This window comes from Canis lupus, chromosome 3 (genome assembly GCF_011100685.1).
Source record: "Canis lupus familiaris isolate Mischka breed German Shepherd chromosome 3, alternate assembly UU_Cfam_GSD_1.0, whole genome shotgun sequence".
NCBI lineage: Eukaryota > Metazoa > Chordata > Mammalia > Carnivora > Canidae > Canis > Canis lupus.
This window is the reverse complement of record NC_049224.1, coordinates 53,770,618-53,794,681: the sequence shown is the minus strand read 5'-3', so window position 1 is coordinate 53,794,681 and position 24,064 is coordinate 53,770,618. Positions and strand designations below refer to the sequence as shown.

At 54.8% G+C, this 24,064-nt stretch overlaps 2 protein-coding genes across 4 annotated transcripts; both read left to right on the top strand.

Moving 5' to 3' along the window:
• The first annotated feature begins 20 nt into the window (after positions 1-20).
• UNC45A (unc-45 myosin chaperone A) lies at positions 21-13,174 on the top strand. 3 transcript variants are annotated; one of them, XM_038532863.1, is made up of 20 exons: positions 21-152; positions 352-513; positions 750-786; positions 1,086-1,261; positions 3,030-3,122; positions 3,445-3,612; positions 4,862-5,030; positions 5,334-5,504; positions 6,822-6,993; positions 7,570-7,870; positions 8,618-8,712; positions 8,947-9,088; positions 9,455-9,595; positions 9,758-9,885; positions 10,074-10,140; positions 10,555-10,668; positions 10,857-10,972; positions 11,793-11,910; positions 12,011-12,166; positions 12,320-13,174. In XM_038532863.1, exons 1-20 carry the CDS (start codon positions 147-149, stop codon positions 12,599-12,601), a joined length of 2,814 nt encoding a protein of 937 aa, XP_038388791.1. In that variant the 5' UTR covers positions 21-146; the 3' UTR covers positions 12,602-13,174. The 3 variants fall into 3 exon arrangements, with proteins under 3 accessions (XP_038388791.1, XP_038388790.1, XP_038388792.1); XM_038532862.1 differs by having other exon boundaries at positions 41-197; XM_038532864.1 differs by having other exon boundaries at positions 137-152; positions 940-1,261.
• Positions 13,175-13,956: 782 nt separating this feature from the next.
• On the top strand, positions 13,957-20,343 carry RCCD1 (RCC1 domain containing 1). The gene is made up of 9 exons (XM_038532877.1): positions 13,957-14,176; positions 14,597-14,743; positions 15,099-15,303; positions 15,396-15,801; positions 15,913-16,034; positions 17,891-17,989; positions 18,281-18,451; positions 18,946-18,975; positions 19,493-20,343. Exons 3-9 carry the CDS (start codon positions 15,129-15,131, stop codon positions 19,642-19,644), a joined length of 1,155 nt encoding a protein of 384 aa, XP_038388805.1. The 5' UTR covers positions 13,957-14,176; positions 14,597-14,743; positions 15,099-15,128; the 3' UTR covers positions 19,645-20,343.
• The last annotated feature ends 3,721 nt before the right edge of the window (positions 20,344-24,064 follow it).

The window sequence follows — 24,064 nt, the reverse complement described above, 5'->3', positions numbered from 1 at the left end:
CCGGCGCCTCTCGCCTTTGCCCCGCCCCTTCTTTGCCTCCGCCTCTGACGCGGGCCGGGGCGGGGCAGCCGTCGCCGGATTCCTGAGCTTCGTCCCACTCCGCCCCAGAGACTGCGCCTGCGCGCGCCGTGGACTCCCGCCCCGCAATGACTGTGAGTGGTCCAGGCGCCCCCGTGCCCCGGCCGGCCGCCCCCGGGGTGCGTACCCATCCTCCCGTCCCATCTCCGCTTCCCGCCTGCTCTGACCATCCCCCGGCTCCATGGGACTAGCCCCTGATCCCCGGCCCCTCTCCCCCAGCTCCCCGGCCCTGGCCTGAGCCCATCCCGACGTTTCCACCCGTTCCATCCACAGGCCAGTGCGGTGGAGCAGTTGCGCAAGGAGGGCAACGAGCTGTTCAAATGCGGAGACTACGAGGGCGCCCTGACGGTCTACACTCAGGCCCTGGGTCTGGGCGCGACGCCCCAGGACCAGGCCATTCTGCACCGAAACCGGGCCGCCTGCCACCTCAAGCTGGTGAGGGAGCCGGCTGCTCTGCCTGTCCCCTGCCCGGGCCCGGTTTGCCCGTCTGGCTGCTGCTTGGGCCCCGGCTGGGCCATTCACCTTCCCAGGCCACCGACACTTTTCTGACGTCTTGTGGGCCTCGCGGTGGTGGGAAAAAGAGTGGCTCCTGAGAGCAGCCCTGCTGCCCAGCTAATGCCCTGAAAAGGAAGGGACCAGCCTCTCAAGCTCCTTTTTTCCTTTTCTTACAGGAAGATTACGACAAAGCAGAAACCGAGGCATCCAAAGGTAGGGGACTGTGGTGGACCGGGAGGCGTGGGGCTTCTAGTGGTGGGTGAGGACTGCGGGACTTCTGCACCTTCACATTCTCCTTTCCCTGTGGCCCTTAAAACACCTCTGCCTGCTTTCTTTCCCACTTCTTGGGCGTTTCCTTCTCTGCAGCTACCCTCACCTTTTCTGAGGCTGGAATACTGAGCCCCACATCTGTCCCCCCTCCTTCCTTGGGCCCTCGAGACCTTTCCCTACTACTGCTCTTGCCTGAAGACGGTGGCCTCATGGGTGCTGACAGAGCTCCCATTTGTGCTCAGCCATTGAAAAGGACGGAGGGGACGTCAAAGCACTTTACCGGCGCAGCCAAGCCCTAGAGAAGTTGGGCCGCCTTGACCAGGCTGTCCTTGACCTGCAGAGATGTGTGAGCCTGGAGCCCAAGAACAAAGTTTTCCAGGAGGCCCTGAGGAACATTGGGGGCCAGATTCAGGAGAAGGTATGTGAATGACCGAGAGAGAGAGAGAGAGAGAGAGAGAGAGAGAGGGAGAGAGAGGCATTGACGGGTGATAGAGGAACACTGGTATATGGATTTGGGCAAAGGGTGTAAACGCAGGAGTTACTGATGGCACACAAGCCTATGGAATGATGCTCAGCCTTGCTGGTAGTTAGGGAGAAGTAAATGAAAATAATAGCAAGGTGGTTCGTTTGGCAAACTTTTCAAGTTTGCACACTTTGCCAAAAGTAGGGAGCCAGATGCTTAAGTGGTGGGCTCGATTGTGACTGCTGGAGTTGGCATATATTGGTACAGCTTCTCCAGGGAGCACTTTAATGTATCTCTTAAAATTTTAAATGAGCGTGTCCTGTGAATCCAGTACGTTTACTTCTTGCTATCTCTCCTGGAGAAGCCTTGCTCATGTACACAAGCAGGTGTGTGTATGTTTATTTCAGCCTTGTTTGTTGTAATGAAAAGTTGGAACTTATTTGACTGCCCAGCAATAGGAGAATGGCCAAATAAATGAGGTGCTACCTTTGCTGTAGACTCCCACGTTGTAGTTACTGAGAATAGGTAGATACATGTGTACAGATGCAGAGAGAGGATAGTCCTTAAATGAAAAAAAAGCCAAGTATGCTGTAATACATATAGCAGGATAGCATTAATGTTGAAACAATACCCCGAGTACATCCTCAGAACAGTACCACGTTTCTTCTGTGGGCCCACTTGGGTGTGTAAATATGAAGAAAGATAATTTCAAAGATACAGCATCAAAATGGTAACAGTGTGACCCCTGGGGAAAGGAGTGGGATTGATAGAGTTTTTCAAAGAGGTTTTGCTTCATCTCTTAACTCCATGTTATAGACAGAGACATTGTTCATCTCTTAATTTTGTATTATAGAAAGAGACATTGTTTGCATAGTGCATATATTTAAAAGTTATTTTAGGAGAAAAGAACGTAAAGCCCATGCTGAACCACAGCCGAGCTTGAATTAAGCAGATCACATGATGTTACAGTGCTCGCACAGTGAAAGCAGGTAGTAGCATGGGAAATACCTAACTGAAAGGTTGAAACCCAGGAAAGCAAATCGTTTCCTCTCCATGCCAGCTCAGTGTGATCAGCAGGAGCTACCTAGAGCCCTGTGTTGAGAAGGCTTAGGAAGCAAGTTGGTGGGCCTAGCAGAATGTTGCATGCATGACTGATTTGTCATGGATGCAATGGGGGAAGCAGGGAGGTGGCACTTGTGCTGGGTATGTGCCCATGGGTATATGCCCTGGACACTGGGGAGGGAGAGGGCCTAGGACAATCTTGCTCAATCAGATGATTTTTAAAAGTTGTCAGAAAGAGAATTCTGGAGCTCCAGGTGGCATTAGGAACTACCCCATGAGTTGCTGGCTCTTTTGCTGCAGGTGTCAATGCTTGGTTGAGTGCCATTGGCAGAGCACCCATGCTGCCACAACATAGATGGTACTGCTGGGAGGGGGTGGCCCCATGGCTAACAGGGTGCCTTCCCTTCTGACTGGCACTACCCCTGCTGCCCAAGCAGGAAGTAGCTCCGAAAGGAAAACAGCCCCAGGAAGTTTGGGTGAAGCTGCCAGGCGAGTCTCTTCCTGCCCAGGGTAGTGTGGTGTGAGCCCAAAGCCCAGATTTCCTTGCTGTGACTCTCAGAGACAGGAGCAAGGCCCTAGGAGGAGCAGAAGAGAGCAAATAAGTATGTGCTGCCTATGGCTGAAAGAGCAACCTCTTCCACGCCTTGCTTGTTTGTCGTAGGTGCGATACATGTCCTCAACGGATGCCAAAGTGGAACAGATGTTTCAGATACTGTTGGACCCACAAGAGAAAGGCACTGAGAAGAAACAAAAGGTACAGGTCTGGACAGAGTGAGTCGGGGGGGCAGAACCCCCACTGCAGCTCCCTCTGAGGTGCTGTCCCAGTGACCTGGCATTGGCCCACGAGCTGCTCAGCAGCAGCTGCCCATAGCCTGAACAAGAACTTACAGGGCCTGGGGCCTGCGTGTGTCCTTTTATGTACTTACTGGAGGAAACCGAAGTTCAGAGAAGTTAAATTTATGGCCAAGGTCACACAGCTGCCAAATGGAAGCAATGAGGTCCAGAGCTCGGAGGCGCTGCTTGCCCTGGCCTGTGCTGTGTGCTGTATCCACATCATAGGGCACTTCCTTTGATAGGCTTCCCAGAACCTGGTGGTGCTGGCCCGGGAGGATGCTGGGGCTGAGAAGATCTTCCGGAGCAATGGGGTTCAGCTCTTGCAACGCCTGCTGGACACTGGGGAGGCTGACCTGATGCTGGCAGCTCTGCGCACCCTGGTCGGCATTTGCTCCGAGCACCAGTCCCGAGTAGGTGGGGCAGAGGGTCTGCTTACTACCTCCGTCCATCCCTCCATCCTCCCTTCTACCCACCCTCCCCTGCCATGTTCCCAGAAAAACCAAAGGCAGAGCATAGGAGACATGTAACGAGAGAAGAAAACTTAAAATGGCTCAAAAACACCCCAACATTATTTTGGGATGAACTGGGACCTATAAAAAGCAAAAGCAGCCCACTGACACCTTGAGCCCTTGCTTTAGGTAAAGTAGGCTGGAGCCAGGCTTTCCTGGAGCTGCCTCAGACACACCTCATTCGGACTCACTCATTGTCTATACAGTAAAAAACAAGTTGTTGCAAGGGAAAGGGCCCCTGTCATTCCCTAACCATCAAACTGGTATATCCCCTGCAGGGGTGTCCTCCAGCCAGTGATGTGGTCAGGGATGTCACCCACAGCATCTGTACTGTTGAGACAGGACCAGATATATGGGGCTTGGCCCCAAACTGGCTCTTAGCACAGACGGGGCATATCCACCACCGACTTTTGGCACAAGAACAGTCCTTCCCTGGCAAAGTCTGGGCCCTAGCTCTTGCCTGAGCTGGCTGGATTCAGGGGATAGGGACTCAACCCTTGGTTCCTTTTGGAGGTGCCCATGATTCCTAGATCAGGGATGGAGCCGTGGGATATTCTGTGAAAGCTCTTGAGGCCAAACTCAGGCTCTCTTTCTGGGTCTCCCAGGACTGAGAATGATAAAGCCATGTGACTTCCCTCCACCTCCTTCAGCCTTCCTGCCTATCCCAGTGTGAGCCTCTGGGATATCCGGCTTCAAAATGGGGTAGAGAGGCCTTGTTGTTCCATGCTTGTCCCCATCCCTAAACTGCAGACAGAATCTCAGGGTGGGCATTGGAAAGGAACCGGGTGTCCTTGGACCTGTAGCCACGGAGCTTGTCCAGGCTTCAGTGGCCCCTTGCTGGGGGAACATGAACCAAAGCAGGTGCTCCCAGGGCCATAGTGCTCCTGTGCTCCTTGTCTCCTCTGACTGGAGCGGAGGGGAGGTAGTGGTGGATTCCTGTGGAACATTTCTTTAAGAGGCGTTTGCCACAAAATAATCCCAGCGTTACCCCGGGTCACACCCTCAGCCAGGCCCACTTTGATTCCACTTGGAGCTGGTCCTTCCACCCAAATGTATTCTCCCCTTCTGGCCACACTCACAACCCATGGTTAGGGATCTCTGTGGCTGCCCTCTGCCAACTGGAGACTCTGTCCCCATTTCTCCCATCCAGACAGTGGCAACCCTGAGTGTGCTGGGAACTCGGCGTGTGGTCTCCATCCTGGGTGTGGAAAACCAAGCAGTGTCTCTGGCTGCCTGCCACCTGCTGCAGGTTATATTTGATGCCCTCAAGGAAGGCGTCAAGAAAGGCTTCAGAGGCAAAGAAGGCGCCATCATCGTGGGTGAGTAGAAGCACTCACTGTAGTCCTTTGGCTGTTGTGGCCATAGAGGGTAAGGGGCCGAGCCAGTTGACCCAGCTCTTTGGGGACCAGACTTGCTGCCACAGGTTGTTCAGGAATATGGCTTGGTGACAGTATTTTACTCTAGATTCGAAGCAGCCAGGGTACTACAGGGAAGGCTGGAGTCCAGTCCAGAGCCCAGGATGCAAGTCTCCCCTTCCTGTGTCTCCCTGGGCTATTGGGAAAGTTCAGGGGTCAGGTTGGGCTGGGCCACTGTGGGGCTTATTAATGTTTCCTTGTTGCCAGATCCTGCCCGGGAGCTAAAGATCCTTATCAGCAACCTCTTGGAGCTACTGACTGAGGTGGGGGTCTCCGGCCAAGGCCGTGACAATGCTCTGACCCTCCTGATTAAAGCAGTGCCCCGAAAGTCTCCTAAGGACCCCAACAATAACCTCACCCTCTGGGTCATTGACCAAGGTAGGTGATCAGTTTTAAAGGTGGAGAAGGAGGCTGAGCGTATCTGTTACATCTTGCTTGGGTGACTGTACCTGGCTGTGTGTCTGCCCTGCAGTGCACCCTGCGGCCTGCATTATATCCGTAGGGACACAGAGTTAAGACCCTTGAGCCGGGAGCTTGTGCATATGCTTGCGCATTGGGGAGGCCTGCAAGCACATTACCGGGAAGGCTGGATCAGCTTTCTGTATCTGAAGTGGTTTTCAGTGAGCGTGCATTAGTTCTGTACTCCGAGAAAAATACTGAAAAGTTTACTATATAAATTCACACTTCTTGGGACGCCTGGCTGGCTCAGTCAGTGGAACATGCAACTCTTTTTCTTTTTCTTTTCTTTTCTTTTTTTTTGTATTTAAAGATTTCATTTATTTATTCATGAGAGACACAGAGACAGAGAGAGAGAGAGAGGCAGAGACACAGGCAGAGGGAGAAGCAGGCTCCATGCAGGGAGCCCAACGTGGGACTCGATCCCCGGTCTCCAGGATTAGACCCTGGGCTGAAGGCGGACGCTAAACCGCTGAGCCACCCGGGCTGCCCCCCCGCTTTTTTAAAAAATATTTATTTATTACTTGAGAGAGTGAGAGTGTATGCCCACATGTGCATGGGGTGTGGGGTAGGACCAGAGGGAGAAGGAGAGAGAATCTCAAGCTGACTTCCTGCTGAGCATGATGCAAGGCTTCGTATCATGACCCCGAGATCATGACCTGAGCCAAAATCAAGAGTTGGCCACTTAACCACTTGTGCCACCCATGCACCCCTGGAACATGTGACTCTTGATCCGTGGGATTGTGAGTTCAAGCCCTGCATTGGGCAGAGTACTTAAAAAAAAAAGTATTAAATATATACATAAATGCACACACACATATATACTAATCAGTTCACACTTCTCTTTGCCCTTAAAAGATAAATAGAGAAAGTTTGGCCAAGTCCCCCCTCTGTGAGCACACTTATTGGGTGCTTATATTTTGGCATCCCCATAATGCTGTGAAACGTGGGTGTTACTCCCACCTTCAGTTTCACACATGAGGAACCTCAAAGCTCCAGAGCATCTAGCCGCTCGGGCAGAGCCAGTGTGCGGCCTCATTTCTGGGCCCTTCCCTGATGCCACTGAGGCAGGGGATCAGCCAGCCAGGCTCTTGGAACTGCCCTGCACGCAATTATCCATGCCGGTACCCTCATTCCAGGTGGCCATGTGTCCGTGCCCTCCTCCCAGGGAGCCTCCTCCCGCTGCCTGTGGGGTTGGAACTGACATCCTGCTGCCCACATCATAGCGTGTCTTTTCAGGCCTGAAAAAGATTCTGGAGGTGGGGGGCTCTGTGCAGGAGCCCCCTGGGGAGCTTGCAGTGACCGCAAACAGCCGCATGAGTGCCTCCGTGCTCCTCAACAAGCTTTTTGATGACCTGAAGTGTGATGCTGAGAGGGAGAATTTCCACCGACTCTGTGAAAACTATATCAAGTAAGGGCGTTGGCCCCACGGCCCACTGCCAGGGGCACCGACTGAGGCTCCCACTCCTCAGGGAGGGACAGTAGTGAAAGGTTTGCAGGCAGGCCTCACAGAGACCAGCGTGGTCCCAAGGCCCACTTCTTTTTGCAGAGTAGCCTCCCCAGGGATGCTTATTCTTAGATTGCTCTACAACACTACAAATGTCCTCAAGCATGTGCTGTGTGTACCGAGCACTTTGTGTATTTGTTCTGACCCTGTGTGATAGTCCTGCCCTTTAGGAGCTTACGGCTGATGACAAACCATGAAATAAGCAGAGCAATTACAGATCTTCATATATACAGGAAAGGAGATGAACGGTGATGTGAGTGAGAGTAACCTATGTCAGACATGTGATCAGGGGAGGCCCGGAAACCTAGAGAGAAGATGGGCAAACAGTGCCAAAGGGAATGTCCCAGGGGCCCCAGCAGCAGCTTTCCTTGCTGTTCCTTCCCAAGGAGCACAACTGCCTGGCCAGTGGACAGGAAGGGAGGGAAGAAGGGTCCCTTTTTGCTGGCTGTGCTGTGACAGCTGTCACTCTGTACCCCCCAGGAGCTGGTTTGAGGGCCATGGGCTGGCAGGGAAGCTGCGGGCCATCCAGACGGTGTCCTGCCTCCTGCAGGGCCCTTGTGAAGCTGGCAACCGGGCCCTGGAGCTGAGTGGCGTCATGGAGAGCGTGATCGCTCTGTGTGCCTCTGAGCAGGAGGAGGAGCAGCTAGTGGCTGTGGAGGCCCTCATCCATGCAGCCGGCAAAGCCAAGCGGGCCTCATTTATCACCGCCAACGGCGTGTCGCTGCTAAAGGACCTGTACAAGCGCAGCGAGAAAGACAGCATCCGAATACGAGCGCTGGTGGTGAGCAGGGCAGGCCCAGGCCAGGCGGGCCACCAGGCAGGGGTGTTATTGGGTGGCTGGAATCCTAGGCTGTGGCTCCAACACACGCTGGTGAGAATATGAGGTATTCAGGGCCTTGTCAAGGCCAGAGGCATGAGCCCACAGGGTCGTGGTCAAGTCAGGGAGATGGGTTTGTCCAGAGAGTCCCCCCGAGAGTGTGGGGCAGCACATGCTGCCCCCACCAGAGGTGGTGGGAGAAGCTCCAGGAGGAGGAGGGCCGGGCCAGGCTAGTTGGCCCAGCTGCTCCAGGCGGCCCCAGGTGCTAGAGCTTTGGGCCCCGGTTGGCCTCCGTGAGCCTGTTGCAGCCACACACCTTGGAAAGGCTGGTCCTCCTCCTTGGGGGGCTTGGTCCTGGGCTCCTCCTAGAAGGATCTTGCCTTGCCTGAGGCACCTGTCTCCTCCCCACACACGTCTTAGCTGTCTTAGCTTTATACACACCTGTAAAGAGCTCTTTGTATGACATGAAAAGGAACAGAGCAAATCCCAGTGCAGGTCTGGAAGGGTGGGGGTCCAGGATCACCCAGTCTCCCCCAGAGGTGTGTCACATGGCCACCCCGATTGTGCTCTAGGTGGGAACCTGGTAGGGCCATGCATGGCCACCAGAGGGCCCGGCAGAATGTTGGGGAGAGAGCCCATACCAGGTATAGAGGAGCCCAGCTCTGCCTTCATTCCTCCAGACCCATGGCTGGTTCTCACCTCTTTTTCCAGGGCCTGTGTAAGCTTGGCTCGGCTGGAGGGACAGACTTCAGCATGAAGCAGTTTGCTGAAGGCTCCACTCTCAAACTGGCCAAGCAGTGTCGAAAGTGAGTTATTTGGTGTTGCCGTGGCTGCCCACCTGTCAGCTGGGCCTCCAGAGGAGGTCTGGGTGGAGGATGGGGCCTCCTTGCCACCCTGATTTCCCCCAGGCGGGCCCTCCTAGATCCTGCCATGTGAACTGCTGCGTGTGTGGAGGGGATGCCTAAGCCTGTGGCGTTTTCTCCCCCCTGCCCCCCCCACCCCGAGTTCTGATGGTTGTCTCCTACCCTGCATGTCCCCAGGTGGCTATGCAATGACCAGATTGACACAGGCACACGGCGCTGGGCAGTGGAGGGCCTGGCCTACCTCACCTTCGATGCGGATGTGAAGGAAGAGTTTGTGGAGGATGAGGCCGCCCTGAAGGCTTTGTTCCAGCTCAGCAGGGTAGCCCTGTGGGTTGCTATCATCGGGGAACAGTCTAGGATTAGAACGTACCAGACTTTTTTGGCAGGTCTCGGGCAATGACTCCATGGCCCCCAGGCAGGAGGGCTAGCAGCCCACGTGGCCGCTCTGTGGCAGGGGCCTCTAGGGCGATAGTAGCAGCATCGGGCAGAACAGCATCTTTGGAGGAATCAGGAAGGTCGGGTGGTGAGCTCCCAGGGTCTGGGGCCAGGGGGTGCTGGGAGCTTGCCACATCCATCCTGGTGCCCAGCTGGTTCCAAAGAGGGCAGAGTGGGAGGCCTGGGCAGCACGTGTCCCACACTGCTCTGCCCCTGGCTGACCCCTTTACTGCCCCTCTGCATCCTGCAGTCTGAGGAGAGATCAGTGCTCTTTGCGGTGGCCTCGGCGCTTGTGAATTGCACCAACAGCTATGATTATGAGGAGCCGGACCCCAAGATGGTGGAGCTGGCCAAGTACGCCAAGCAGCATGTGCCTGAGCAGCATCCCAAGGTGAGGAAGCCTCTGAGAGGGCATGGGGGCCTCTGTGGCTTTCAGACCCCTGACCTAGGGCATCTGCAGCAGCCTCCTGTCCATCAGTTTGTGCCATGAGGAGGGTCCCCCTTTTCCTGTCTGGTCAGCCAGGGCCGCTCTGCTAAGCTGCCTCCTTCCCAGGACAAACCGGGTTTCGTGCGGGCTCGGGTGAAGAAGCTGCTGGCGGCGGGCGTGGTGTCAGCCATGACATGCATGGTGAAGACCGAGAGCCCCGTGCTGACCAATTCCTGCCGGGAGCTGCTCTCTAGGTGAGCCTGCCTCAGCACAGCCAGACCTTCTCTAACCCTGAAGGCTTGAGGCTGCTGAGGTAACTGCAGAGGGGACTGTCCTGTGGCTCTGGGCCTCTTGGAGCTGGGGGGCCACCTACGTAGCTGCTAGCGGTCTCTGAGTCCAGACACAGGGTATCTGCATGCCCACCTGCACCCTCTCCCCGCAGGGTCTTCCTGGCTTTGGTGGACGAGGTAGAGGACCGTGGCACTGTGGTGGCTCAAGGTGGGGGTAAGGTAAGCTGGCTTACAGACTCCCTCCCGATGGGCTATAAAGGTGACTCAGTGGCTGTTGCACTGGCGGAGGCCGGAAAACAGCAGAAGGGCCCTGCAGAACTGTTCTGCTGAATGAGTGATGCTAACGGGGGCGCGTTTGTGTCCAGCAAGATCCTAAGCTCTCCTTTCTCCCGTGTCACTGACCTGCGTGGCCCAGGGCCCAGCACAAGCCATGGCTGGCCCCTAGTAAGTGTTTCCAGAAGAGTTTGAGCAGCTTGAGGATAGGCCTGGGAGAGAGGAAGAGAGTCTGGGCAGAGAGTGTCGTCAGGCCTTGGGGAGGAGATAGGTGAGAATGCCACTGTCAGGACTCAGGGACTGGTAGTTTGGGCCTCACCCTCTAGGACTACATCAGGCACTGACAGCTTGTCCCCACAGGCTTTGCTCCCGCTGGCCCTGGAAGGCACTGACGTGGGGCAAACGAAGGCAGCCCAGGCTCTTGCCAAGCTCACCATCACTTCCAACCCAGAGATGACTTTTCCTGGTGAGCGGGTATGTGTCCTGCTGCCCCAGCCCTGGCCTCTCCATCCCTCTGACCTGTGCTGGTGGCTCCTTCTTGGGACTGACAGGAAGTGGCTTTGCTGAGCCCTTGGGTGGGGAGAGGGTGACCTCTCAACTTCGGGTTGGCAGGGCTCGGGGGGGGCCGGGGTGAGGAGCCCTGACAGGCGGGTGTATTACAGATCTATGAGGTGGTCCGGCCTCTCGTCTCCCTGCTGCACCTCAACTGCTCAGGCCTGCAGAACTTCGAGGCACTCATGGCTCTCACGAACCTGGCGGGGATCAGCGAGAGGCTCCGGTGAGGTCCCTGAGGACACAAGACCAGGGCAGCAAGGGCATGAGGGTTTAGATCATCATCCTCAGGACAGCGCTTTACAGTGTGAAGATCACCCTTTGGTCCCTGCTTGATTTGAGGCTCACAGGGATTTCCCTGTGTCCCGGAGCCGGGGAGACAGCCTGGGACATTTGACTTGTACTGCAGTCCACAGCAGGCAGGCTTGGGACGCTGACAGTGCAAGCCCTGGAGTCAGACCTCCTGGCTTTAGACCCTGACTTCACTGGTTGCTAGTGTGTAACTGCAAACAGGTGCTGCTCTGTGCCTCAGTTTCCCCTCTGTGGATTGGATGGGTATCATACCTTCTTCAGGAGTGGTAGTGAGTGTTAAATGAGAAAATACATGCAGAAGCACCGAGTACATGGCACCAGGCTCCCAGGAGTGTGTCCAAGTGCTCATGGTGACACTGGGCTCTTTATCCATTTGGCCTTGGTTTCTTATTTGCAAAGTAGTCAGAGTAAGTGGACCTGTACCTTCGTCGTAGGGCTGTGATGATTAAGGTAGACAGTGCCAAGTCCTGTGTCAGAGTAAGTGCTTCAAAGTTACATGTTAGCATCACTGTCACTTGCCCTCCCGGTCCCCAAACTCCTACCCTAGAGCATTTCCCACGGTCCCTTGCTATCTCCTAGGCCTGCTGCAAACCGCTGTACTTCTTACCTGGTGCTGGAGGGTCTTTGGTTGCTGCCGGAGGGCTCCTTGACCCGGGGCTCGATTGTGTGGGGATGCAGGGTGGGGGGTGGACACAGGAGCTCTGAGGTGCTGCCTTTCCACCCTGGCCCTGCAGGCAGAAGATCCTGAAGGAGAAGGCTGTGCCGATGATTGAGGGCTATATGTTCGAGGAGCACGAGATGATCCGCCGGGCAGCCACGGAGTGCATGTGTAACCTAGCTATGAGCAAGGAGGTGAGGGCGAGTGGTCGTGATGGGCAGGCGTGCAGAAGTACCTGTGCCCCGCCCGGCTGTGCCACAGCTCACCCAGTCCCCTCCCCTCATCTGGCCACAGGTACAGGACCTCTTTGAAGCCAAGGGCAACGACCGGCTGAAGCTGCTGGTGCTGTACAGCGGAGAGGATGATGAGCTGCTGCGGCGGGCGGCTGCTGGGGGCCTGGCCATGCTCACCTCCATGCGGCCCTCACTCTGCAGCCGCATCCCCGAAGTGGTCAGTGCCTTTTCTCGGTGGAGGAGGGGACATGGGCCGGGAACTCCCTGCACAGTGGCGGCTGGGGGGTGGGAGCATCCCAGGGCACACGAGTGTGTTCCTGCCAGGTCTGAGCCTGCTGCTCAGTGGTGACGCTGCTCTGTTAACCCACAGACTACACACTGGCTGGAGATCCTGCAAGCCTTGCTTCTGAGCCCCAACCAGGAGCTGCAACACCGGGGTGCGGTGGTGGCACTGAACATGGTGGAGGCCTCCAAGGAAATCGCCGGCACCCTCATGGAGAGCGAGGTGCTGGAGATCCTGTCAGTGCTGGCTAAGGGCAAGGAGAGCCCTGTCACAAGAGCTGCTGCAGCTTGCCTGGCGAAAGCGGTGGAATATGGGCTCATCAAACCCAACCAGGACGGAGAGGGAGGGGCTGCCTCATGCACACGCTAGCAAGAGGAGTGAGGACTTAAATAGCTTTGGCTACCAGGCACTGGGCTGCTGAACACTGGCCTCTCCCCTGTAGCTGCCCCTCAGTGTCCTCTGCTGAACCCAGGACCATGGTCAGTCACGGCCCTGCTCTGCCAGCACTGCCTCCAGCCTCACACAGCAGGACCCCCTCCTGTACCACCGTAGACAGCTGGGAACGGGGAAGGTGCATCCTAATGTCCCTGTGCATTCCCAGCATTGGGAAGGGCCCGTGACGCACTCTCACCAGCTATAGGAGCTTCACCTAAGCCTGTGAGCAGGACTGCACTGATGTGGAAATAAAGTATGTGGAACTCAGCTGTGCACCCCGTCCCTAGGCAGGAGAATTTCCCACGGTCCCGTGCTCTGGAGCAGGAGCCGGGCCTGAGTGCACAGCAGAGCTATACAGCACAGCACAGCCGCCTCTACGGAAGGAATCCAATGGATCCTCACCCTGGGGCCTGCTGAGTGCTTTTACTTCTGTTGGAGGATCAGGGGTAAACCTAGGAAGCTAATAATCTATTCAGTCACATGGGAATAAATGGGTTTGGACTCCTAGATGCTGGTTCGTCTTTTTTTTTTTTTAAGATTTTATTTGGGAGAGCGAGCACAAGCAGGGGCACTGGCAGAGGGAGAGGGAGTAGCAGGCTCCCCGCCCGGCAGGGAGCCCGACGCGGGGCTTGATATCCGAGACCTGGGGTCATGACCCGGGCGGAAGGCCGGCTCCCAAGGGGCTGGGCCTCCCCGGCGCCCCTACTTTCATCTTCATATTGAGAGTTCCCAGTGGCCTCCACTCAGGCGGTGCCCTGCGTTTGAGGCTGGTACGCCAGGGCTTTCTCTTCCCTCACGGAAGCACCCCGTAGCGCAGCCAGGCAAGAGCGCGAGCGCCCCCACGGCCCAGGGGCGGAGCCGGGAGGCCGGCTTAGGCTCGCGGAGCCCAGGTCGAAGTTCATTGGCTCGCGGGCACGCGTGACAGGTCCCGAGCCAATGGAAGGCCAGACTCGCCGACGGGCCCGCCTAGCACGGCGGCTTCCGGTTGGGCATCGACCCCCAGCGTGGGTCGCGAGCTGCGGCCGTCGCGGGCTGCGGGGAACGGCGGGTGCTCGTCTCTCCGCAGTCGCTCCTCGCCAGCCGTGCGGCTCGGATTCCAACCCGAGCTCCGCGGCCACGTCCGGTCCAAGCCCTGCCTCGGGCCCGCGCCCACCGGAGGTTACCCCACCTCACGGCCGAGGCCGCAGCGGCCCAGCCCACGCCCCGGGGCCGGCTCGACTGAGCTCGGGCCGGAGAGGCCGCGGCGGAGCTGCGGGCACCCTGCTGAGCACGGCCCTGCGCGCCCCCCCCCCGCCCCGAGCGGTGACGTCACCGCCCTCGCCGGCGATTGGCCCAGGGCGGGCCGCGGCAGCAAATGGGCGCCTGGCACCGGGCGCGGCTCTGCAAATCTTTACTCCGCGGCGGCCTCCCGCCGATTCCCGGGCCGCTGCTCCGCGTCCCCGCTTTTCCTCCTTCGTGACTACCCGTCCGGAGCAGCTGCCCGAGGAGGGTAGAGGGCACAGGGTCAAGGTCAGAGGGCCCCTGGGGTTGGGACCGGACGCGAAAGGGGTTAGGAGCCCAGGTCTCGGTCACGGCGCCTTGGCCGCAGGAGGGACCCCGTGTCTGACTTCAAAGCCGGACGCTGCACGGAGAAAGCGGCGTTGCTTTTGTAGCCACTGGGCTGTGCATTTGTCTCCCCATTTTTGTGTGAGCCCCGGGGGGACAGACGGTACGGCATCGATAAATGCTTGTAGAACAAATCGATAATTAGGTGAGGTCCCTTGAAAACCAGTAAGTCCCACCGGACTTTTAAAAATCAACTCTAGGTACTGGCTTTCACAAGGCAGCACTCACCTTGCGCCTCTCGCGGTGTGCGCCGGTGTGTGAACCGTCTCTTCCCTCTGCTGCACACGGTTCTACAGAGTAGACGGCACCCTCTCCTCTCCCCAGCCTTTGCAGCACCGAACGACGTGGATAGGACTCGGAGCTTCAGTGACCGGACCAAGGACACAGGCACCACCTGCAGAGGCAAAAACGTGGACCCCGCCCGGCCCCTGGCTCCCAAACGCTCTGCTTTGCGCGGGTGGGAAGAGCACTGTACGTGGAGTCGGTGGCCCAGATTTCAGCCCCCCGCCCCTCTTGGACCTAAGTAGTGTGATGGCATAAGGGTTACTTTCTCTGGGAGTGCTCTCTGCCAAATGGGGGTAATCCCGGTTCCCCAGATGACCTGAGATAACGTGCCTGACACGGGGAGCTGGAGGGGCTCAAATCCTAGGACGGCGGCTGAGGGCAGGGCGGCTTACCCAGCCGGCGCCTCCTCTGTGGACCAAGGAGCTTGCCTGAGTCCGAGGGAGGACGGGGCAGACGCCCCCGTTTAGGCAGCCCAGACTCGTCCTGAGTCTGGTGGGATGCCTAACCCTGCCCCCCCCCCCCCCCCCCCCGCCCCGTTCAGGTGGCAGCCAGCAGAGCGCGCGGCCCGGGCATGGCCGAGGAGCGCCGCGGGTCCTGGTTCGGCTTCGGTTTCTGCGGCTTCGGGCAGGCGCCGGGCTCCGGGCGCGGGCGCCAGGTGCTCAGCCCCGAGCCGCTGCAGACACCCGGCTCGGGCGCCGACGTCCGCCGCGTGAGCGCCAGTTGGAGCTACACCGCCCTCGTGACCCGTGAGCGCCCCCCTCCGGCCCTCCTCCGCCCCGGGCCCCGCGTGCCAGGCGCGCCCGCTCCCCAGCCCGCTCTCCGCCCCCCCGCCCCGCAGGTGGAGGCCAGGTCCGGCTGTCGGGCGCGGCGCGCGGCGCGGCGGGCGGCTGCAGGGACGCGTGGGCCTCGGAGGCGCAACTCGTGGTGCTGCGCGCGGGGCCGGGGCGCGGGGCCGGGCCGGAGCTGCAGGCCTGGGCGCCGGCTTCGGCGATGCGCGGGGAGCCCCTGTGGGCCCGCGCCCTGGGGCCGGAGGCCGAGGCGGAAGGCGCGGCGCGCGGCGAGCCCCCGGCGGGCGCGCTGCCCCTGCTGCCCCTGCTGCCCGGCGCGCGCGCCTACGTGAGCCCGCGGCCGCCCTTCTGCCGCGCTCTGGCCCCGGAGCTGCGGGCGCGCCGGCTGGAGCTGGGCGCCGAGCACGCGCTGCTGCTGGACGAGGCGGGCCAGGTGTTCTCCTGGGGCCAGGGCAGGTGAGGGGGTGGGGAGGGCTCGGCCGGCCGGTAACGTGGCCCCGAGGGGGCGGGGCAGAGGGCCTCCCGGGGGAGGCCGGAGGGAGACGTGCTGGGGCCTCCCTCGCTCAGGCACGGACAGCTGGGCCACGGGAGCCTGGAGGCCGAGCCGGAGCCGAGGCTGCTGGAGGCGCTGCAGGGCCTCCCCGTGGCAGAGGTGGCCGCCGGCGGCTGGCACTCGGTGTGTGTGAGCGGTGAGTGACCGCGTGCCCCTGCGGACAAACCCTTGGCCTCCTAGGCCCCAAGCCTCCGCCCTTCTCCCCTCCCGGTGGCAGGGAGCCTAGCCGGGCCTCCTTCCAGGTGCACCTCACGTTAGCCAGCCCGGCCGGTACCCACTCCCACGTCACTTCGCTGTCTGCCCTGTCTGCCGTCTTCCGCCGTGGGCTCCCTACTGTCCCGCCCTCGGCCTCCAGCCCAGGCTCTGTCTAAAACACAACGCAAGGGCGCTTGAAGGGGCGAGGGCAGCTGAGCCCAGGAGAACCGAGAAGAAAGGGTGCAGTGGGGCAGGTGGCAGGGACGTGTGGCTCACACAGGACACTCAGCTGCCGCAGGAGGGGGCTGGTGGTGAGGGTGAGCCCAGAATGCCGGCCTTCACTTGGGATCTAGTCACCAGCCCCCACAGGCCACCCAGCTGCGGCTGCTTCCAGTCTGCTGGCTGGGGCTGGGAGCAGAGGGTCTTCGGAGGGCCTGCGGCTGGGGCTCTGGCTGCCACTTCTATGCCGCAAAGGGGAGGTGGGGGGGGGGGCAGCTTTATAAACAGGTGTGCCTGCACCACCCCCACGCCCCAGCCTCCCGTACTGGACCTGGGTTGGCAGCCAGACTTGAAAACCACAGGGAGGAAAGGGAGGAGAAGGTTAAAGAGAGCCAGATGGGAAGTCTCACACTCGAGGTTGGAAGAAATGTGAAGTCTTAAGTTTGCTGTAGTGTTTGGAGCACGGACGTTTCAGAGCAGACTCTTAAGGTTCAAATCCTCACTTGGCCCCTCAGGTTGGACCAAGCATGTAACCTCCCCGGTGCCTCCTGTTTTCTCATGAATAAAACAACCTCCCACAACCCTCTGTAGGGTTCTTTGGAGAATTAAATGATTTTATTTGAAAAGTGCTTAAAACACAGGCATAAAGTAAACACTTGATAAAAAGTAGTTACTGTCATTAGTGAATTTTTGCGTGAGAGCCGTTGCTCCAACCAACAAAATGTAGTGTTGTGTGAGGCAAGGAAGCTGAGAGCTGCTAGAAGGGGCCTTCAACTGGACCAATGAGGGGGCCTGAGGAAAGGGGTGTCGTGGGCTCAGTGGGCTTGAAAGGGAGGCCTTTAGGAACTTCTGGGGGTACATTTCTGAAGTGTGTGATGGGTGTGCCATGAAAGGGAAGTTGATGCAAAACGATCTCCAAAGGAGCTGGAGACAAATACAAAGACCACATGCAGCCTGACACCTGTGCCTGCACCTCCCTCCCTCAGACCTGCCTTTATAGCCCTGTAGGCTGGGAGTCCTTGGGGCAGGGGGTGGAGGGGGGTGGGGGGTGGTCACCACGCAGGAGGAGAATGTTTGGGAGCAGTTCTGTGTCACTCCCATCTCCTGATCCCAGGACCTTATGCCCTGAGGATGCTAAGGGCTATTATGTGTGTGGTTTTTTAAAAAGAAGGTATGTCTGGGGGTTGTTCTTTCTTCATTCAGTCTCTGACTGAAGAAGGCTTCATTCAGGTCTCAGAGCTGTGGTCATGGCAGGTTTGTCCAAGATGGTGTTAGGCCGGTTCACTCGTGGGAGGTGGGGAGGGGGCAATTTATCCACAGAAGGAAGAAGTGAAACTGGAGGGGAAGGTCCGAGAGACTTGGTTTAAAAAAGAGGATGACGGAAGGCACTGGAGGGGAAAGGGAACCTATGAGACAAGAAAGCTGCGGGGGCCTGCGGCCACTGACCTGGACAGGGCGGGCATTAGTTGTCCCTAGGGAGCTAATGGGTCTACGGGCCTTTGGATGGCTCCAGGGGCTTAGGACAGTGGGGGTGCTGTTCATGGTCTGTTTAATGGGTCCCTTTTCTCTTTTTTTCAGAGACTGGGGATATTTATATCTGGGGCTGGAACGAATCAGGGCAGCTGGCCCTGCCCTCCAGGAGCCTGGCAGAGGATACAAAGACGATTCCGAGGGAAGGTGAGAGGCAGTTCTACACGTGTTTCTGTCCTTCCTGACTCCTGGCCATATGATGGCCTGAGACCTTATAGTGCTTTGAAGGGGCGTGTGACATCTTTGGGACCCCAGGACCCACTGCAGCACTCTGGGCTGTGGGGATGGATGGGAGTATGGCAGGGCTGACGCTGGTGGGAGTGTCAGCTTGGACTGGACACCACTGTTGTGCGGGATGAGTTACTGTGTGGCTAAGGTGTTGGCCGGGGCTCCGTGTTACCAGTCACTATCATCCTCACTTTTACTGCTTCTCTGAAGCCAGTGGACTGAACGAAGATGGCTTTGAAGTGAGAAGAACAGCCAAGGGTGAGGATGGAGCCCCGGCCCCCTTCATAGCCATCCAGCCCTTCCCAGCTTTACTGGATCTTCCCCTGGGCGCAGATGTAGTCAAGGCCAGCTGTGGATCCCGGCACACAGCGGTGGTGACCGGTGAGTGGGGCCAGGCGGGCTGGCTCACTATGGAGCAGGAGTCCCTTCACCCCATTCCTGGGCTGGTGCTGCAGAGAAGAGTGTGATTACCTTAAAAAGTTCTTTTGTGTCTTTGACAAGTATAAGCAGCCACCTCCCTCAGCGACAACAGCCCCAACCCCAATGGGGCTCTCACAGTAGCTCCCCAGCTGTCAGGCCCTGAAGGTCTCTCCTGCAGGGAGGCTAGCGTTTGCTTCCTCTGATGCCGGGGCCTGCCCAGTCCAGCTTCTCAGACTCCCGAACTTGGTAGCTGGGAGATGCAGGCCAATCAGTTGGCATACAGGAAGGTCAACTTTCTCCATCTGGATCCTTTACCCGGATGTGATCAGTTGTTAGACAGTATGTGGTGCTGAGCCAGCAGGGCTCAGGACACTTAAAAGGTGCTGGCAATGGGTTATGGAAGGCCTGCTAGACAAATGTCTTATGACAGCCCCTTCCTGTCCTTCTGGTTTTAGGAACTGGGGAGCTCTACACCTGGGGTTGGGGTAAGTAGAAGGTTTGCTTGTATGATGCTCAGACCTGGAGAGGAAGGGGCCTGGTGGAAGCTGGGGCCTGGGTCTGACCACTGGCAAGTCTGGGACGGAAATGCTGTGTATTCCCTTGTCTAGAACAGATCTAAGTACACCAAAGGTCAGCAACCACACAGGAGAGAAATAGATACTACTACTTCCCATTTATCTTTCTAAAAAATTGTCTTAAGGGAATAATAAGGCAGCATTTATGACACATCTGTTGGTCTGGCACTGGGTAGAAAAAAAATCTCTGTTCTGAGTGTCTGGAATTAGGAGCAGAGAACCTATAATAGTATCTTGCCTGGAGTGGGTGGTGGCAGCTGCCTCCATGAGGATTCGGTGATGCTGGTCTCCTGAGTTTCCAGAGCAGACACTAGTAGAGGGGTGGCTTAAGCCCTGCACTTTGGTTGATGGGCTGAATTTCCTTCCTGGAGGGGAGAAGCCCCCGGGGCCTTTGGGGAAGATAGCCAGGGGGCTTGTTTCACTTTAGGTAAATATGGACAGCTTGGCCACAAGGACACAACAAGCTTGGATCGGCCCTGCCGTGTGGAATACTTTGTAGACAAGCAACTCCAAGTAAGGGCTGTGAGCTGTGGGCCCTGGAACACCTACGTGTATGCTGTGGAGAAAGAGGGGAGCTGACCTCTACAGCTAGGGCGTAACACAAATGTATAATACAGTAACTTAAACATTTAACACCAGTGACACTCCCACCCCAGCCAAGGAAACCACTGCGAGCACCCCAGTGGCCATGCATTTGCCCCTCCCAATCACAGCCCTCTTGCCTCACCTTAGAGGTGCATCTTCATCTTCAGTTCTGTCTTCCTGTTGAAGCTTTGGAAGGGAAGGCCCAAGGCCAGCCCTGCAGACATAGTGAAATCTGAACCTCTGGGTGGGGGGCCCAGATGAGGGTAGGTTTTAAATCACCCCCCCCCCAACCCAAGGTAATTGAGGTCATGCCAAGATTGGGGACCAGCAGGGGTCATCGTTGTCATCCTTCCTTACCTATTTTCACTTGGAATTTTATCACCCTTGTATGCATCCGTATTCAGTAGACTTTAGTTTGCTTTCAACTTTATGTAAATGGCATCATTCTGTTTATGCTCCTTTGTGGCACTTTTTCATTCAGCACTATATGATCCACTTATGCTGTGCCCTGCCGTTCATTCATTTTTACTGTTAATGCAATATTCAGTGGTGTGAATATACCTCATTATATGTTCTTTTTTTGATGGTCATTTTTTCTGGAGTTAAAATATACATAACAATGTACCATCTTAACCATTCTTAAGTATGTATATCAGTAGTATTAAATAAATTTACATTGTTGTGCAACCAACACTCCCATTGACCCCTGTAATAATTCTTTTTTTTTTTTAGTTTACTTATTCATGAGAGACAGAGAGAGAGAGAGAGGCAGTGACACAGGCAGAGGGAGAAGCAGGCCCCATGCGGGGAGCCTGATGCTGGATACAATCCCAGGACTCCTGGATCAGGCCTTGGGCTGAAGGCAGGCGCTAAACCGCTAAGCCACCCAGGCATCTTAAGGGAATTCATCTTGTAAAACTTTCTGTTAGGAGCACCTGGGTGGTTCAGTTGGTGAAGCATGTGCCATCAATTCAGGTCATGATCCTGAGATCGAGCCCACATCAGGCTGCCTACCGGTTTCTCCCTCTCCCTCTATTCCACCTGCCCTGGCTTGTACTCTTGCTCACTCTCTGTCAAATAAAAACAAACAAACAAACCACTTTTTACATGTTAAACAGTAACTCCCCAATCCCCCTGGCCACCAGCGTCATACCTTCCAACTTTCTGATTTTGACTACTCTGAGTGCCTCATATAAGTGGAGTCAAATATTATCTTTTTGTCAGTAGCTTGGTTACTTAGCATGATGTCCTCAAGGTTCATCTATGTTGTAGCAGATTGCAGAATTTCCTTCCTTTTCAGGCCTGAATAATATTCATTGCATACACTTGCCACATTTTGTTTATCCACTCATCAGTTGATGGACGCATGTGATGAAGTTTTGAAATACAGGTGAGGTTTGGTGGGGTGAGGTCCGGAGCCAACAACCAACAAAGAATTCTTGAGACGTCTTTGGTGCAAAATGGTGGTTTTATTAAAGCACTGGGACAGGACCCATGAACAGGAAGAGCTGCTGCCCCAGGCCTGTGGGGGGTGGCTGATTATTTACCCTGGGAGTTGGGAGGGGTTTGGGGATAGGTACTCTCTAAGGAATTTTGGAAGCAAAGTTTCCAGGACCTTGAGGTTAGCTATTGTTGGGGCAAGGTCACTTTTACCATCTAATAAAACCTGAGTCATGAGACCCTTCAGATGTGTATCCGTGAGCCATATGCTTGGGGGATGATCGCCAACAAGTATCTTGGGGGGTAAAGATAAAGGAAATTTCTAAAGGAATTTTTATATGTTAAATTAGACTTAGAGGATCCTGGGGGTCAGGCTGAGATTGCCTTTTGCTCTTAGTAAAGTATTAACATTGAGGCATTTGAGTCCATAGAGTAATGTCCCTCTGCCTGTTTCAAGGACTTGTCAATGTGCTGCCCCAGGCTTGTGCTTTGTCCTCAGCTATCCCTGTGTTCCCCCATCACTGGATTGCTTCCATGTTTTAGCTACTGTGAATAATGCTGCTGTGAACATAGTGCAGATATTTCTTTGAGACCCTGTTTCCAGTTCTTTTGGGTATATACTCAGAAGTGGAATTTCTGGCTCATGGTAATTCTAGTTTTAATTTTTCAATGAGCCTACATACTGTATTCCACAGAGGCTGTATCATTTTTAATTCCTACAATAGTGTATAAGGTTCCAATTTTCCCACATCCTTCCCCAACACTTGTTTTCTGTTTTTCTCAATAATCACCATCCTAATCTAATGGTTGTAAGGTGCTATCTCATTTTGGTATGGATTTGCATTTACCTAATGATTAGTGATGTCAAGCGCCTTTTTATGTGCTGATTGCCCATTCATAGATCTTTGGAAAAATGCCTGTTCAAATCCTTTGGCTGTTTTTGAATTATCTGGTTTTTGTTGTTGAGTTTTATTTTATTTTTATTTTTTTAAAGACTTTATTTATTCATTCATAGAGACACAGCTAGAGAGAGAGGCAGAGACACAGGCAGAGGGAAAAGCAGGCACCATGCAGGGAGCCCGATGTGGGACTCAATCCCAGGACTCCAGGATCACGCCCTGGGCTGCAGGCGGCGCTAAACCGCTGCGCTACCGGGGCTGCCCTGTTGTTGAGTTTTAGGAGTTCCCTGTGTTCTGGATATTAATTCAGCAGATAGATGATCTGGAAATATTTTCTCCCATGGATTGCCTTTTTATTCTGTTGATAGTGTCTCTGAATGTAAAAAGCCAAAACAGAACAAAAACTTAATTTTCATCAAGTCCAACTTGTTTTTCTTTTGTTGCATGTGCCTTCGGTGTCCTATTAAAGAAATCATTGCCAAATCCAACGTCATCCTAAGGCTTTTGTCCTGTTTTCTTCCAGGAGTTTTGTTTTGGGTCCTTGATCCATTTTGAGTTAGTTTACATATATGATATTAGGTAAGGGTCCAACTTTGTTCTTTTTGGTGTGATTATCCAGTTTTCCCCCACACCATTTGTTGAAAAGACTGTTCTTTTCCTATTGAATGGTATTGACACCCTTGTCACAAATCATTTGACCCATATATGCAAGAGTTTACCTCTGGGCTCTCTATTCTGTTCCATCTGTCTATAGTCTGTCTTTTTTTTTTTTTTCCTCCCCAAAGATTTTATTTATTCATGAGAGACATACACAGAGAGAGAGAGGCAGAGACACAGGCAGAGGGAGAGAGAGGGAGCCTGATGTGGGACTTGATCCCAGGTCTCCAGGATCACACCCCGGGCCGAAGGCGGCACTAAGCCATTGGGCCACTGGGGCTGCCCTCTATAGTCTGTTCTTAATGCCCATTCCATACTGTTTCGATTACTGAAGCTTGGTGTAGTAGGTTTTGAAATCAGGAAGTGTGAGTCCTCTAGTTTTGTTTTTCTTTTTCAAGAATGTTTTGGCTATTTGAGGTCCCTTGAGATTGCTTAACAATTTTAGGATGGTTTTTCTATTTCTGCAATAAAGTCACTGGGATTTGGTAGGGATTGTATTGAATCATGGATCACTTTGGGTAGTATTGATAATATTGTTCCAATCCATGAACATAGGATATATTTCCATTTATTTGTGTCATCTTTGCAGCATTTTGTAGTTTTCATTGTACAGGTCTTTCACCTCCTTGGTTAATTCCTAAGTATTTTATTCTTTCTTTGTTATAAACATAATTGTTTTTATAATTTCCTTTTCAGATTGTTGTTTGCATATAGAAATGCATTTGATTTTTGTGTACTGACTTTGTATCCTGCTACTTTGCTGAGTTCATGTACTCCCAACAGTTTCTTTGTGGATTCCAGGATTTTCTATATATTAAGATATTATCTGGGGATCCCTGGGTGGCTCAGCAGTTCAGCGCCTGCCTTTGGCCCAGGGCCTGATCCTGGATCGAGTCCCACGTTGGGCTCCTGGCATAGAGCCTGCTTCTCCCTCCTCCTGTGTCTCTGCCTCTCTGTCTCAAATAAATAATCTTAAAAAAAAAAGATATCTGACAGTTTTACTTTTCTTCCATTTTGGATGCCTTTTATTTTTATTGCCGAATGGCTCAGACTACAACTTCCACTACTGTGTTAAGTAGAAGTGGTAAAAGTGGGTATCCTTGTCTTGTTCCTGATCTTAGAGGAAAGTCAGTCTTTCATCAGTATTATGTTTGCTGTGGATTTTTCATATACAGTTTTTATTAGGTGGAAGTAGTTTCCTTCTTTTCCTATTTTATTGAGTTTTTTTTTTATAATGAAACAGTCTTAAATTTTGTCAGATGATTTCTCTGCATTATGTGGGTGTTTTTTTTTTTCATTTTGTTCATGTGGTATATTAATTACCTCTATCATTCTGACATTCCAAGAATAAATCTCACTTGGATATGGTAATTTTTTAGATTTTATTTATTCATGAGAGACAGAGAGAGGCAGAGAAT

What these genes read in the sequence shown, in the direction of transcription:
- UNC45A (XM_038532862.1), top strand. Translation starts at nt 147, where the DNA reads ATGACTGTGAGTGGTCCAGGCGCCCCCGTGCCCCGGCCGGCCGCCCCC. An exon ending in CCGCCTGCCACCTCAAGCTG is followed by an intron (nt 514 to 749) that starts GTGAGGGAGCCG and finishes CTTTTCTTACAG; the next exon opens with GAAGATTACGACAAAGCAGA. An exon ending in AGAAGGCGCCATCATCGTGG is followed by an intron (nt 5,031 to 5,333) that starts GTGAGTAGAAGC and finishes CCTTGTTGCCAG; the next exon opens with ATCCTGCCCGGGAGCTAAAG.
- RCCD1 (XM_038532877.1), top strand. Translation starts at nt 15,129, where the DNA reads ATGGCCGAGGAGCGCCGCGGGTCCTGGTTCGGCTTCGGTTTCTGCGGC. An exon ending in GCACACAGCGGTGGTGACCG is followed by an intron (nt 18,452 to 18,945) that starts GTGAGTGGGGCC and finishes TTCTGGTTTTAG; the next exon opens with GAACTGGGGAGCTCTACACC. An exon ending in GCTCTACACCTGGGGTTGGG is followed by an intron (nt 18,976 to 19,492) that starts GTAAGTAGAAGG and finishes GTTTCACTTTAG; the next exon opens with GTAAATATGGACAGCTTGGC.